General features: G+C 40.5%; 1 protein-coding gene across 2 annotated transcripts in view; it reads right to left on the bottom strand.

Annotated features, from left to right (window-relative positions):
- Positions 1-15,186, bottom strand: part of LOC126418730 (fatty acyl-CoA reductase 1-like) — a 498,968-nt gene that overhangs the window by 308,130 nt on the left and 175,652 nt on the right. Inside the window, exon 2 of one of the 2 annotated variants that reach the window (XM_050085641.1) lies at positions 242-490. The exons of the other annotated variant lie outside the window; for it this stretch is intronic. Within the exon in view, the coding sequence (XP_049941598.1) occupies positions 242-490 (249 nt within the window). The remainder of the gene's footprint in view (positions 1-241; positions 491-15,186) is intronic. 2 annotated transcript variants of the gene reach the window in all.

Here is a 15,186-nt window from a genome sequence, read left to right as displayed (position 1 = left end):
CTGCTCATACCCTGATAACAACAGTAAACATGAACAAAACTAATGCGCTCTGGTGACCATTCTGCTGATCACAGAATTGTAACTCTTATAATTTACATATCCGCTGGTTAAAGCTACATTGATATCCTGCCATGTCTACAAGATGCTTCAGTTATTTTCATTGAGTGCATTTTGGCTCATCAGTGTAAATACACTCCCTTACTCTAAGAGCATGTTAAGCCATTTTGCACATTCGTCAGACCTGCAGGTTGGGCAGCTGCTCGGCCAGCTGCAGCACGCGCTTGGTGCCCACCACGTTGGTGTTGACGACCTGGCGCAGGCTGTCGTCGAAGCGGACGCTGGCGGCGCAGTGGAAGACGACGCTCACGTCACGCCGCAGGGCCTCAATGTCCTGCTCTTCCAGCTGGAAGTCCGGGGAGCTGACATCGCCGCCAATCACGGACAGGTGGCGTGCGAAGTCAGGCTGCTCTTCTCGAACCTTTGAGAATATCTGCACAAATAAAAGGCGGACTGCTGATGACAATGAGAATTGCGTGTATGTTATGGTAAACTAATAAATCAAAGACATCTCCTTGAGAAGATGTGAAACAAGATATAAAGTCCCTAATCTGATCTGGTTCAATGAGTTAATGAGAAAAGTTATTTTAAGGACTTTTGGCCGAGAAGGAACGAGGAGTAGTGAAAACCACACTGAATCCTTCAAGTTTGACTATGATAGTGACATAACCATGATACTATTCAAAATTATTTGTCACCCTCCAGTTGCTGTGTGACAAGTGCAGTGTGTAGATTACTTCACTGAAAAGCGAAACTACCATCCTCGGCACTTCCAGTGTCGATTTACTCAACCACACTTGTACCTTTCCACTCTAATTCACATATTAGGGTATCTAAGATTAGCAATGGACATTTATTAATCCGAACAAAACCCACATGCCGAGCTACATGTCAAGATCACTAAAACACCCATACCATCTGTCGACGCACAGATTCGAGTCACTCACAATCGTGACAGACACATCCTCTCCACTAGCATATTATACACATACATCTGCACAAGGTACCAAATGAAACGTTCATTTTATTCACAAGCCAGCGCCTTGTCTATCGCTCAGTGAAACTGCGTAGCGAAGATAAGTGTTATAATCCCGGAAGAACTACTCTTATTTCGCTCGAAATCGGTTTTCATGCTCCCTAGAACTGATCGTACTAGTGTCCTCTATGCCATTTTTCCTTTATGGAACATGTCATATTCCGAGAACCATTCCAGAAAAACTAAGGGCACCATCTCGTGCTGCTACAGTTTACATAGAACGATTAAGTTAATCACTGCACAGCAATTGAGTTATCGTTAAATTTAATTAATTCACCATTTATAAAACCAGTGCTATGAAAGCGAACTCCTTGGCAGAAATAGACGTGTGCAGGACGGCAACGTTAGGTATCTAAACATAAAAAACTTAAAACGAACCAGGCTATAAGAAGATGATTATTAAGAAGCTTTTTTTTAATAAAAGTGACATCAAACTACAAATGATTAAAATCTTTGCAAGTGAACTGCTATATAAAACAGTTGAAGGGAAGAAAAACCGTTTTGATAGTCCGATATTATGGGAAGACGGGACTACATTGAGCATAGGGACTATAGAGGCACTTCACTACTGTCAGTTGCTGAATAATTCTACTACAGGATTTTTGAAACTGGACTCAGAAATGAGGTTGAACACAGTCATAAGAAGGGTAGATAAGCTTTCTCCCACACAAAAGCAGCCAAGAACTCGTTTTCATACCTAGGATGGTCAATCAATACCTAGCCGAGAAGAAAACAAGATCTTTCATGCCGTCATTTTAAACATGAAACATGCGTGTGACAGTCCTGAAGGCCGAGACCTAGAGGTCCATAGAGGAACGTTATAAGATTATTGGATTTCAGATACCTTGCATATGAGATATTTGTCATAAAAGAAAAGAACAGCAAACGCGCTGTACTTCATAAAAATACTAAGCATTACAGCGCGAGAGTGAAGAGGTGATTTTTTTTTTTTTTAATGTACGCTTATACCAGAGTTTAAATACTCTAAATAAACACTATGACCCGCTGGGCGCAGATATTTAAAATCACTGCCGCAGAGTTTGATAGTAAGAAGTTGCGAAACAGAAGAAAGAACAATCTATCTTTTGTTAAGAAATATTCGAGAGACTTCATTATTCCTTGTACTTTTGGTCGCCAACATGTTAAGACGTAATACATAGTATTGCTGCAAGTTGTATTTTTATTTTGTGTAAAAACTATGTGAAACGACGAACAAAAATTTCGGTAACTCGCGTGAGGATACAATGTACTTACACACACGCAAGGATATTTAATTTTTAAGAAGGAACGGACTGACAAAGCAGCGATTATTGGACTGCGCCGTGTACAAAAGAAATATCAGATGCAAGTCATGAATTTATTGTGTATTTGTCAAAGTCTAGAAGTTTAAAGCCAATTTTCTTCTTATTCTTTCCTTTCACTAACCAAAAATTATGTTGAAATTGTATATGAGCTTTGTCACAGGTTCACTCTTTATCGCGGTGTCTCGTTTGTTGTTGGGAGACCACTAATGTGTTCAACGAAATTCCCCTAATTTGCTTTCATTTCCATTTTTATATTCAAATAGGTCCCTTAGGTATTTTCATCGAAGATTCTGATTGCGTGAAGGCAATCCGGGTCAAAATGTCAATTATTCGCGTAATCAGTCGGTACGTCTCCAGAACACAATCGAAAACTGACGCTTGGGTGATCAATTAATAATCTCTCTTTGTTTTAAAGTCGTACTCAAAAGCGGCCACACAGGGTAGCCGAAAGTACGCAGTCTAGCGTTAGGTTTCATTTTCTCAGTAAGTATTACCAACCAACAGTTACAGGATCACTATTATTTATTTACTACTATTTCTTATACAGAATAAGCAAGTTCCTAACGCCGGATGTGGTGCCCGAACAGGGACTTGACTAAAAACTAATCTGTTCTCTTTATTTTTCATGCTACCATCTGGAGGAAATTTGGAAGTGCAAGGAAAAGGAACCAGTAAAAAAAGGATGTATGCGCAGAAAACCGCAGTACGAATCCACAACAGCAGTAAATAGCGGCGCGCAAGACCACTAAAGTGAGTACGACTTTTCATTACGTTTGAAGCTTTGAATACCGAGCATTCAATCGGCTAGTGAATATTTACTCTCTGTGCTTCTTTCCTTTTCCTCAAGCTATTTAATTCCCATATGTCTCCTTCCTTTTGTTGTACGATCCGCCTCTTCATTTCACTTAAAATAGTTAGAAATAGTCAGTCAAAATTTACATTGTTGTATATTTTAGTGGATCAAAGTAGCCGCTATCTACACCAGTTTCAGTGCGGTATAAGTGTTTTTCATTTATTTTATCTCTCTAGTTGCCATATTGGCATCTTCATGTGCTAGAGTTTCAATTGTTCTTAACGCGCACGCAATATCTGAGAAATCAGGACGCGAAATCATTGAGGTGAAAGTGAAAATCGTAATTATAAATTATCTTTTCTGGCTCGTGTGGTGTAACTGCGCTAAATTTAAGATGGCAGATGAGCAACCCAGACAACTTAGACCGCGCGCAGGTGTAAACAAACTTGAATCTCGCAGTGAAGGAACAACAGACGACGAAGCGACACGCGAGGTATCGGCACCACAGTCCGCGTCGCAACCGCGTGAATGCTAGAAGTCAGAAATAATAAAATGGTTTGCTGATATGAAAACCAGTTTGAGGCACACATGGGACAGTCAACACCAAAAAATTGACAACATTGAAGTTCACATGGGTTGTCGTAGAAGCCAAATAGCGGATGTTGATGCCAGATTACAGGAACAGAACAGAGCTGTAGACAGCAGGTCCCACAGTTTAGAATTGAGGACAGAGGATACTCAAGTGCGAATGACCAATATAAATTCTGTTATTACCGACATCCAAACACAAATAAAAAGTTCGAATGACAACATGGAGGAAAAAATTCAATTTATTACCACTGCTTAGGCAAGCGAGCTAAACGCAAGCGTACATGCAAAAATAGACAGTGTTCTTTCCATGATGGATTCCGCCGATACCAACACTGGTAGAAAATTTACAGATTTGCAGACCCAAGTCGATGTGTGTAAATCAACAGCGAGTGACTCTTTGAAACATTACAGTGATGTTTCAAAAAGAGTAGGCCAATTGACAGAAGGTGTCAGCCACATTGGCGAGCGAGTAGAAGACCTTGCTCAGCGAATATCCGATGTCAATATTGACAAAAGGATCGAAGATGTCACCGCAGGAATAAGCACTACACTTAATAGGGAATTTGAAAAGTGGATACAATCCAAGGAACAGTACATTGAGAGTAAGGTACACTCTGATCTAAAAGGTACAGTTTAATCCGCCACAGTAGAAATCCTAACCGCTCCCGTTACTTCTGGTGACACTTTAACCAGTGAATTAGGCGAAATCAGAGGAGCCTCCAGCCACGATCTTCCGGAATGGAAGCAACGGCTGACCGGTGACACAGATCAGCTGAAAAGGAAAGTTATAGAATTGCAAGCTGACAATCAAAGCGATTATTCACTACCGCCAGAACAAGATACTCGTCAATATCCCGAGTATTAAGTACAATTATCACCAACTGTAAATAATACGCGAGATAAAGCTTCAACGTCACGTGGTCATACGGATCAACTGACACTCGTTGAACTAATGCGAGATGAGAGTGTGCTAAAACACAGAGTTTTCCAGCCTTTTATACCTGAAAAACGAAATATACATTCCATGGTATTTCTAAAATCATTCACAGGTGCTTTTTCAGAATCATGGATCGACAGACAGCGATTACAGTTCATTTTAGGGTATGCAGGAGGAGGAGGAGATTAGTGTTTAACGTCCCGTCGACAACGAGGTCATTAGAGACGGATAGGGTATGCACACGGCGAAGGATCAATTTGGGGTACTGAAATAATAGACAAATGTCACACCTACGCAGATTTCGAAAGGCAATTTTTGAATAAATTCTGGAGTTCCGGTGTACAACACAGACTCCGAAAGGAGGTCTGTAACGCCGAACCTTTCAACACCAAGGGAGCAGGTTTGAAGCGTTATTTCGAAAAATATTTACGTAAAATTCAGTATTGGGACACGCCCATTTCAAGTAAAGATATCATCATGATATTAAAGTCAAAACTTTCTGTGTCAATAAGGGAAAAATTAGTTAATGTGAGTGTACAGGACCAGGAAGCCTTTCTTTCCGTTCTTGACAATTTGGATATGATCTATGAGGACGTGGATGCGAGTGCGCGAAATAATTACAATAATTGACCGCCCGCTTTGCAGCAGCACGTAGCAGACTGTGTCAACGGAATGTCGTACCAACATAACACAGGACAACCGCACGCTCAGCCGTATAGCAATAATAATTTCAACCGCCGCAATGGAAAACCATATAGTAAATATCCAAACCAGAATAGATACAACGCGATTTACCAAAACACACAGCTACAATACCGAAACTCACCAATAAATCACAACGGTAATTACCAGAATCAGGACAACAGGAAATATGATGGAAATCGTCACAAGGGAAAGAAATGGAACAATTATAACGGGCCACAACACTACAGTCAGCCAAGTCGTTTCACTCCCTCTCACCAAATAAATTATTTACAGCCTCAAAATGCGCCATTTTCTCACCAACTCGGGAACAATAATCAGACCAATCCGCCGCATGCTTTTATTAACACCGCTAGTTGTAATAGCCAAGGAAACATGACGATTTTTTACACACAGGGGGGGGGGGGGGGGGGGGGAGACCAAGCACCAAACGCGATGTCAAACGACACGCAATTAAGTGATGCGCAGTTCGTATGGGATACAAACGCAAGTTTTAAGCCTAGCATGATACAAAATACTAATCACGTAAAAATAACCCAAGTCGGAAAACCATTAGCAACTTATTTACGTCTCCACGGGGAAGCTGCGCAACGAAATTACAACACCCTGAAGTAACCTTAGATGACAAGTTAAGACAAGCTCTCATATCTTTAACCACTCAAGACAACCTAAGGAAAAAGACGCATGACAAACACATTATCAAAGTGTTATCCTATAGTATAAATGAACAAGTGCTTTTAAAGACTCACTTCAAACCCTATTTGATTCATCATAAGAATCGCAAGTGGCAGCGCTTGTATGAAGGACCATTTATTATACTAAGAAAACCGCACATAGGTTGATATTTATTAGCTGACCCTGTATCTGGATGAATAAAAGGATTGTTTCATCACGCAGACTTAAAGAAATACCGAGTCAACCATTGAAGATAGCTGCTAAGTTAAGCTGTTCTCTCTCTCTCTCTCTCTCTCTCTCTCTCTCTCTATATATATATATATATATATATATATATATATATATATATATATAAAGTTGTCATACTATGTGTGAAGTATAAGCGTACATAAGAATAATGCACAGGAGTAACACCCTGTCGACATGCCTCCACAAGAGAAGTAATTTATGTGAGTACCTGAAATAAAATACATTTATTGCAGAAGAGCAAGGTTTGCCTTAGATGTAAGTTAGTTTTAAGTTAAATTGAGCTATGAACGGCCACAGCCAAAGAGCAGACGAATAAATAATATAGTAGGGACGTGCTAAGTGCCACCTGCTACCACTAGTTTTAAGTATAGCAAAGCTCTCTCCTCTTGAATGAAATAAATTAAAATGATCTTCGGACCAGAATCATTGCTCGTAAATACAAATTGATTAAGGTCGCTTACTCTTATGGGGTAAATATTACGTTATTTACAAGGAGTGTTTGACCACAATTTTTATGAGACTACATTTACATCTACATCTACATCCATACTCCGCAAGCCACCTGACGGTGTGTGGCGGAGGGTACCTTGAGTACCTCTACCGGTTCTCCCTTCTATTCCAGTCTCGTATTGTTCGTGGAAAGAAGGATTGTCGGTATGCTTCTGTGTGGGCTCTAATCTCTCTGATTTTATCCTCATGGTCTCTTCGCGAGATATACGTAGGAGGGAGCAATATACTGCTTGACTCTTCGGTGAAGGTATGTTCTCGATACTTTGACAAAAGCCCGTACCGAGCTACTGAGCGTCTCTCCTGCAGAGTCTTCCACTGGAGTTTATGTATCATATCCGTAACGCTTTCGCGATTACTAAATGATCCTGTAACGAAGCGCGCTGCTATCCGTTGGATCTTCTCTATCTCTTCTATCAACCCTATCTGGTACGGATCCCACACTGCTGAGCAGTATTCAAGCAGTGGGCGAACAAGCGTACTGTAACCTACTTGCTTTGTTTTCGGATTGTATTTCCTTAGAATTCTTCCAATGAATCTCAGTCTGGCATCTGCTTTACCGACGATCAACATTATATGATCATTCCATTTTAAATCACTCCTAATGCGTACTCCCAGATAATTTATAGTATTAACTGCTTCCAGTTGCTGACCTGCTATTTTGTAGCTAAATGATAAAGGATCTATCTTTCTGTGTATTCGCAGCACATTACACTTGTCTACATTGAGATTCAATTGCCATTCCCTGCACCATGCGTCAATTCGCTGCAGATTCTCCTGCATTTCAGTACAATTTTCCATTGTTACAACCTCTCGATACACCACAGCATCATCCGCAAAAAGCCTCAGTGAACTTCCGATGTCATCCACAAGGTCATTTATGTATATTGTGAAAAGCAGTAGATAAACTCAGCAGCTTAGCATATAAGAAACAAGTAAAACAATAACGATCAAAGTTGCAGGAAAGAAGTGCACAGTTCAGTTATTTTTATTACTGTACGGAGGAAACCGTATACGTTCATAAGAATTTTGCGTCACAGTGCAGCTGAAATACTTACAAAGATCATCTATTAAGTAAACCAATTTAGTACCAATAGCATCTATTTCAGGTCCTCGAGATACAACGACTGTTTCCATTCTTTTTTTTTTTCAAAAGAGAAGATAGCTATCTAACTCTGTTCTCTGCTAATGCATGATGTAAGGAATTTTAGATATGTATAGAGAAATTGGAGAGCTGGATTAGACGAGACTGAGACTGCTATATCGATTTAATTACGCAAACTACTTGTCATGGAAAACTAGGGTGATGATGCACAATTTATGTTAGGCTCGTCATTTCATACGGCATTAACATTGTATCTTCAAATCTCTTGACTCCAAAAAAGTCTATTGTGTTTTCCTATAATCAGTATTCTCACCTGCCTACCCTACCCAGTAGAGAACTGAATTTTACGGACTGATTGCATGCTTGATACGTACAGACTGTACGTACGGATGGTCGTGACACGTTGGTTGTTGACAGGCTATGCTTATTTTCCGCGAACTGCGAATTCAATTAAGATTTGTTGTGTGAAATTGCACGATAGGGAACATCAAGCTACCCAATTTCCCTCGTGGAAACTTCAACATGAACTGTTCATCACATCAATGAAGCCACATTGACTATGCCCTCAAACTAACGACGTAATTAAAAGAGAGAAAATAAAAGATCTGAACTTGAGAGAAGAGTAATTATTGGAAAAAGAAAAGATTTCGAACAAGGTGTAAACTGCCTTGCAAGCACAAACTATAAATAAGACAAACGTTTTTTTGTCAGGCCTTGTAGTCACAGACTAATTTATCTTTGTAAATAATTTTGTAGACATATATGTATACCGAATGTTAACTGTACTTTGTAGTAATAATGCAGTCATCAATTTAAGGACACGTATGTGTTGCTGCGTGTAAACCGACTATAGACAAGCAATAAACGGACACGCACAAAAGTGGTGCGTGCGAACTTTAACATGACGACCAAATACATGTGGACACGAAAAAATAATAACGTGTGAACTGAAAGGGTGATAACTTTATGGACACGGGTGAAATTCCTCATGTGAGGTAATGTTATAAACACTTGCACCACGAAACCACAATGTAGAAAGCCACACTGTGCAAGTGAATAAGTGTTGTACTTACCGCAACCGGTACTGTACGCCTTCCACGGACACATTTTTCACCAAAGCTGCGGGAGTCGCCTCGTCTGGCTGCTTCCGTAATTCCGAGTCGATAAAAAACCGTAAAAGCTCATGACACGGCTAGTAGACACAAAACATCCTGCCTCTCGCAGAGCACTGTTGCTAGCGTTGTGAAGCCGTCAAGTTACTATCACGTGACTATCACAAACGGACGTAACACAGAGTACGCTGCGCGCTCAACAATCCAGATTCCTTTGCACAACGAAAGCGGCTGCCAAATGTGTTTGAAATACTTTCAATATAAAATCTGATAAAACCATGAGTCAAGCACGTATAGACCTTATAAAATCACCAAGATACTAATCTGAAAAGTCTAAAACTGACAATTGCTACCGAATTTATAGACCAGGCCAAGTAATGACGAAAACGTCTCTACCCAAATAAAACCAGAAAAGTAAATACCGGGTGATCAAAAAGTCAGTACAAATTTGAAAATAAACCACGGAATAATGTAGATAGCCAGGTAAAAATTGACACACATTCTTGGAATGACATGGGGTTTTATTAGAACCAAACAAAAAAACGAAGTTCACAAAATGTTCGACAGATGGCGCTGGACAGCAAAACGTCAGTGACTGCGCATGACAATCGTGTATAAAAGGAGCTGTAATGAGAGAGAGAATCAGATGCGCCAGCAGTCGCAGCATGTTGACGTTACCTGAAAAGGCGCTTTTGGTGAAGCTGTATTATCAGAATGGGGAATGTGCTAGTTCAGCGTTACGATCCTATCGTCATAGAAAGGGGATTCGAAAGGGTAAAAGTCCGTTGACAAATGCAGCTGTGGCGAGAATGATTTCGAAGTTCGAAGCCATGGGTTGTTTAGACGATAGACTCAGTAGTGGCCGACCGAGCACAAGACATAATGCTGCTGAGACAGTTCAGGAAGAAATGGAGACTGTAGTGGGTTCGTCTATATACGGGGAAATCAGCGCTCGTGCAGTCGCACGTCGCACCGGCATTCCCTACACCACTGTTTGGTTGGCACTTAGGCGTACCCTCCGATGCTATCCGTACAAAATCCATCGGCATCATGAACTTTTACCTGGCGATTTAGTGAAGCGGAGGGCATTTGCGGTGTGGGCGTTTCAAAAGATGACGGAAGATGAGATTGGGCGAGTAACGTGTTGTGGACCGACAAAACTTATTTCACGCTCCGAGGGTCTGTCAACGCCGACAACTGCAGAATTTGGGCTACCGAAAATCCTAGAACTGTCGTAGAAACTCCATTGCACGACAAGAAAGTCACGGCATGGGTTGGGTTTACCACATCTACCGTCATCGGGCCTTTTTTCTTCGAGGAAACGCGTGATTCTGGTTTTGTAACTGCTAACGTGACGGGTGAGAGGTACGCCGATATGTTACAGATCGCATCATCCCCAGCCTGGGTGATAAACACCTGCTGAAACGTACGATGTTTATGCACGATGGTGCTCCACCCCATATTGCTAGACGCGTGAAAGATCTCTTGCGCGCGTCGTTTGGTGATGGTCGTGTGCTTAGCCGCCACTTTCGTCACGCTTGGCCTCCCTGGTCCCCAGACTTCAGTCCGTGCGATTATTGGCTTTGGGGTTACCTGAAGTCGCAAGTGTATCGTGATCGACCGACATCTCTAGGGATGCTGAAAGACAACATCCGACACCAATGCCTCACCATAACTCCGGACATGCTTTACAGTGCTGTTCACAACATTATTCCTCGACTACAACTATTGTTGGGGAATGATGGTGGACATATTGAGCATTTCCTGTAAAGAACATCATCTTTGCTTTGTCTTACTTTGTTATGCTAATTATAGCTATACTGATCAGATGACGCGCAATCTATCGGACATTTTTTGAACTTTTGTATTTTTTGGGTTCTAATAAAATCCCATGTCATTCCGAGCATGTGTGTCAATTTGTACCTCTCTATCTACATTATTCCATGATTTTTTCAGTTTTCAAATTTATACTGACTTTTTGATCACCCGGCGTATACGAGTACTTACTAAGAGAATGAAACCTCATGTACATAAACAATTGTTATCCTTACCAATTTTCTTTTAGACTAAGTTATTAGTAAGTAAACACAGTCTAATATAGATTTTCTCTGTATTTTTCATATACGAGAACATGAATGGAAGCTCGAACGTGTGTCAAGTGAAATAGAGACCGCCACCAAACGGCTCAACACGTTGCAGAACCAGTCTTCCAGTTCCTGATCCACGACGCATTTCCAACGCAACATCACATCCAGACAACCACTTCAACCTCCACAGTGAAAGTGATGCCCTAAGTTTCCTCCACTGTGAAAGTGCAATCAATTTCCCTCACTCAAGTACAGTGCTACCATTTATACCCGAAGTTCTACCACTCCCAGTGTTAAGTCATACCTACTTAAGTGTAGTGAAACTTTTTTTTTTTTGCAGGTTACGAAAGCTACAAATCGGTAAAGTGCTACGTGTTTACTACAAGAAATCTTCGTCGAAACCACGGTAAAAAAAAATTATTCAGTAATATGTCATTGTAAAACAGGAATGTCAATGCTTTGTAATATATTTTTTCAAGACTGCACAATGCACCAAGACTTCCAGTGAAGTCAAATAATTTATTTCTTTATTATCTTTTAATATTTATTATGCCATGTATAATGTATCTATGTATGTATATCTTTATCCTAATTTCATTGTCTTTTACAGAGAAATTAACATTTGTTGTCTTTGAATAATACTATAGAAAGAGTACAGCTCAATTGTCATGTAATTACCCTACGAACAAGTTACCATCAATTTCAGTCGTACGAATATATTTACCTATTATTCCTTATGTCAACCACTTTGTCTAATGTCATATATGAAATCTATCATAAAGAATTTTAGCAAGTAATACTAACTTGATTCACGAAAGCAGTAATATTACGACTATGATCCTCGCGGAGTCATCGCTCCTTACGCGGGAAGCAATGTAATATTATTGGATTTCAGATACTTTGCATACGAGATATTTGTCATAAAGGAAAAGGACAGCCAAGGAGCTGTAGTTCGTAAAGATGCTAAGCATCACAGCGCGAGAGTAATGAGAAGGAATATTATTTTTTTTAATATACTCCTATAATAAGATGCGCGTCCAACGTTTAAATACTCTAAATAAGCACTATGACCCGCTGGGCGCAGATATTTAAAATCATTGCCACAGATATTGATAGCAAGAAGCTGCGAAACAGAAGATTGAACAATCTATCTTTTGTTAACAAATATTCTAGAGACTTCATTATCCCTTGTGCTTTTGGGCGCCGATATGTTAGGATATACTACATAGCATTGCTACAAGTCGTGTTTTTATTTTGTGTAAAAACTATGTGAAACGACGAACAAACATTTCGGTAACCCGGGTGAGGATACAATGTACTTACGCACATGCAAGGACATTTAATTTTTAAGAAGGAACGGACTGGCAAATCAGCGATTATTGGACTGCGCCATGCACAAAAGAAATATCAGATGTAAGTCATGCATTTATTGTGTGTTTGTCAATGTCTACAAGTTTAAAGCCAATTTGTTCAAAATATATTAATATTTTACGATGCAGTAATTTTCTTCTTATTCTTTTCTTCCACTAACCAAAACTGGTGTTCAAATTGTATATGAGCTTTGTTACAGGTTCGCTCTTTATCGCGGTGTCTCGATTGTATTTGGGAGACCAGTATGTGTTCCACTTCCGATCTGTTAATCTTTCTCTTGCGAAATTCCCCTAATTTGCTTTCATTTCCATTTTTATTTTCAAATAGTTTCCTTAGATATTTTCATCGAAGATTCTGATTGCGTAAGGCAATCCGCGTCAGGAGGTGAATTATTCGCGTAATCAGTCCGTACGTCTCCTGAACGCAATACAGAACCGACGCATCGGTGATCAATTAATAATCTATCTCTCTTTTAAAGCTGTACTAAAAAACGGCCACACAGGATAGCCGTCAGTACGCAATCTAGCGTTAGGTTGCATTTTGTCAGTAAATACTACCAACCAACAGTTACAGCATCACTGTTATTATTTACTACTATTTCTTATACAGAATAATCAAGTTCCTAACGCCAGAACGTGCGGCCAGCGAGGTCTTTTATAGGTGTTTCAGGAGCCTGTATGCGAATTCCAGGACCGACACCAGAACTGTTAATTAAGGATTCTTCAGTGGATGGTGAAAATACGTTGCAGCAGTCGAAATCCATTCATGTTAGCAGCTGAGCTTCGCAGAAGACTTGGTGATAGAATTCTCCAGAAAACAAAACCTGAAACAAGATATCAGTGCCTGGATAGAAGAGTTGCATAGGAGGGTAAACAATTAAATGTTGGAAAAACCAAAACAATCGTTATAAACATGAGCGAAGAAGATGAAGGGAAGCCACTAGAATAAGATCGTAAATATATGTAGGGATCATAGAGACAGTACAATGCTCCAGGCAAGTTAACTAATCACCCAATTCATGCTCCTACTTTTAGGTAACACCGTAATTCGGCGAGGCAGAGTGCGCTCTCCACAGCCCAGGGGCTCCTCTAGGCCTCAGCAATGGCTCGAACAAAATAATATCAACCTAAAGTACATCAAGTCCTGTTACACACTGAGAAAAACAACTGTTATAAATATTACATCAATGTTGTTTTTATATAAGTTACTAGTTTGAGTACCCAGAGTTGCCTGGGTATGTATTTATTCTAATGTCTCCTCCTTTCCCCTCTGTCAATCTCATCCCACCCCCTTCTCTGTCCACATTCTTGTCCTCTTCCTCCTCCTCCTCCTTCCCAAGCCCTCTGTCCATCTTCCGATGCCCCTCTCTCTGTCCATATCCTTCTCGTTCTTTCTCTGTCGATTTCCTCCTCTTCTCTGTTTTTACATATCACGTTCCCCCCTCTGTGTCACCGGCTCTCTATCAGTGTACTCCTTTTCCCTTTCTTTCAGATTTCCCCTCCCCCTGCCTCAGTCCATCGCCTTCTCCCATGTCTATGTCTATCTCCTCTTTCCCCCTCTCTACCTGTCAACCTCTTCCTCCCCCATTCTCTGTCCACGTTATTACCGCCACCAGCCACCAGACAGGAAACTTTTCATTCGTACCCCCCCCCCCCCAGTATTTATTTTCAAATAGTAAGCAATATGTGTACAAAGTTTGGATGAAATCTATCCAGGGGTTAAGGAGAAGTATTTTATCCGTGGTTTTTCATGAGTAAACGCTTTTCACATATATCTCACAATTATGTAACATATTTCACAAATATTTGCACACATGTTTCTCCTGCATCGCTAGCGAATTTCACCCTCCAGTTTCGTTTCTACGCAGATCAACTGTAAGACGTCATATTTCCTAAGCTATGTATGATGCAATGATATAATTTTCCAGGTATATTCAGTGGTGTATGTGAATACTGCCTGAGAAATGTGAATAGAGTTAGTATCAACGAAGTAATCAGTTAAAACAGCATGAATAATATGGCAGTTTTCACACACATCTGTATTGGTGACATCGTATCTCCTGAAATGCATGTCATATATATTTTCCTAAGTACATTGAGTGGTATATGAGATTACTGCCTGTAAAATGCTAGAAATGGGGTCAGCTGCAGATTAAAATGTCGTGCCTGATGCGGCACTTTTACTGCATGAACAGTGAAATTGCAGTCAGCACTAAACTTGTTTCCTATCACCAGTTCGTGAGGTTATCAGCTAGAAATTTGTTGTCTCATTCTCAAATAATGGACGAATATAGTCTGGATATTTGCATGTCGTGAGCTACACTTAGTTTTCACCTCACTGAGAGTAGAAGGTTCTTACCCCACACCCCCCTGCGGGTTCTGGGGTTAGAATAGGCCCGCGGTATTCCTGCCTGTAGTAAGAGACGACTAAAAGGAGTCTCAAACGTTTCGGCCTTAATGTGATGGTCCCCTAAGGGGTTTGACCACCAGATTTCAAAATTTTCTGTTAGTGCATACCATTTTGGGAAGGGCGCCTTACATGGTGCATTCTACAAGTATGTCCATCTTGCCGTTAGATCTGGCACAACCAATATTGTCATGGAGTTGGCCTTACACCGAGCTTCCGGCCACATCAGCTGCTGTGTGTTCTGGGTAGTACAC

Source organism: Schistocerca serialis, chromosome 9, assembly GCF_023864345.2.
Source record: "Schistocerca serialis cubense isolate TAMUIC-IGC-003099 chromosome 9, iqSchSeri2.2, whole genome shotgun sequence".
Taxonomy (NCBI): domain Eukaryota; kingdom Metazoa; phylum Arthropoda; class Insecta; order Orthoptera; family Acrididae; genus Schistocerca; species Schistocerca serialis.
Note: the sequence above shows the minus strand (reverse complement) of the source record. Positions and strands in the feature narration are given on the sequence as shown.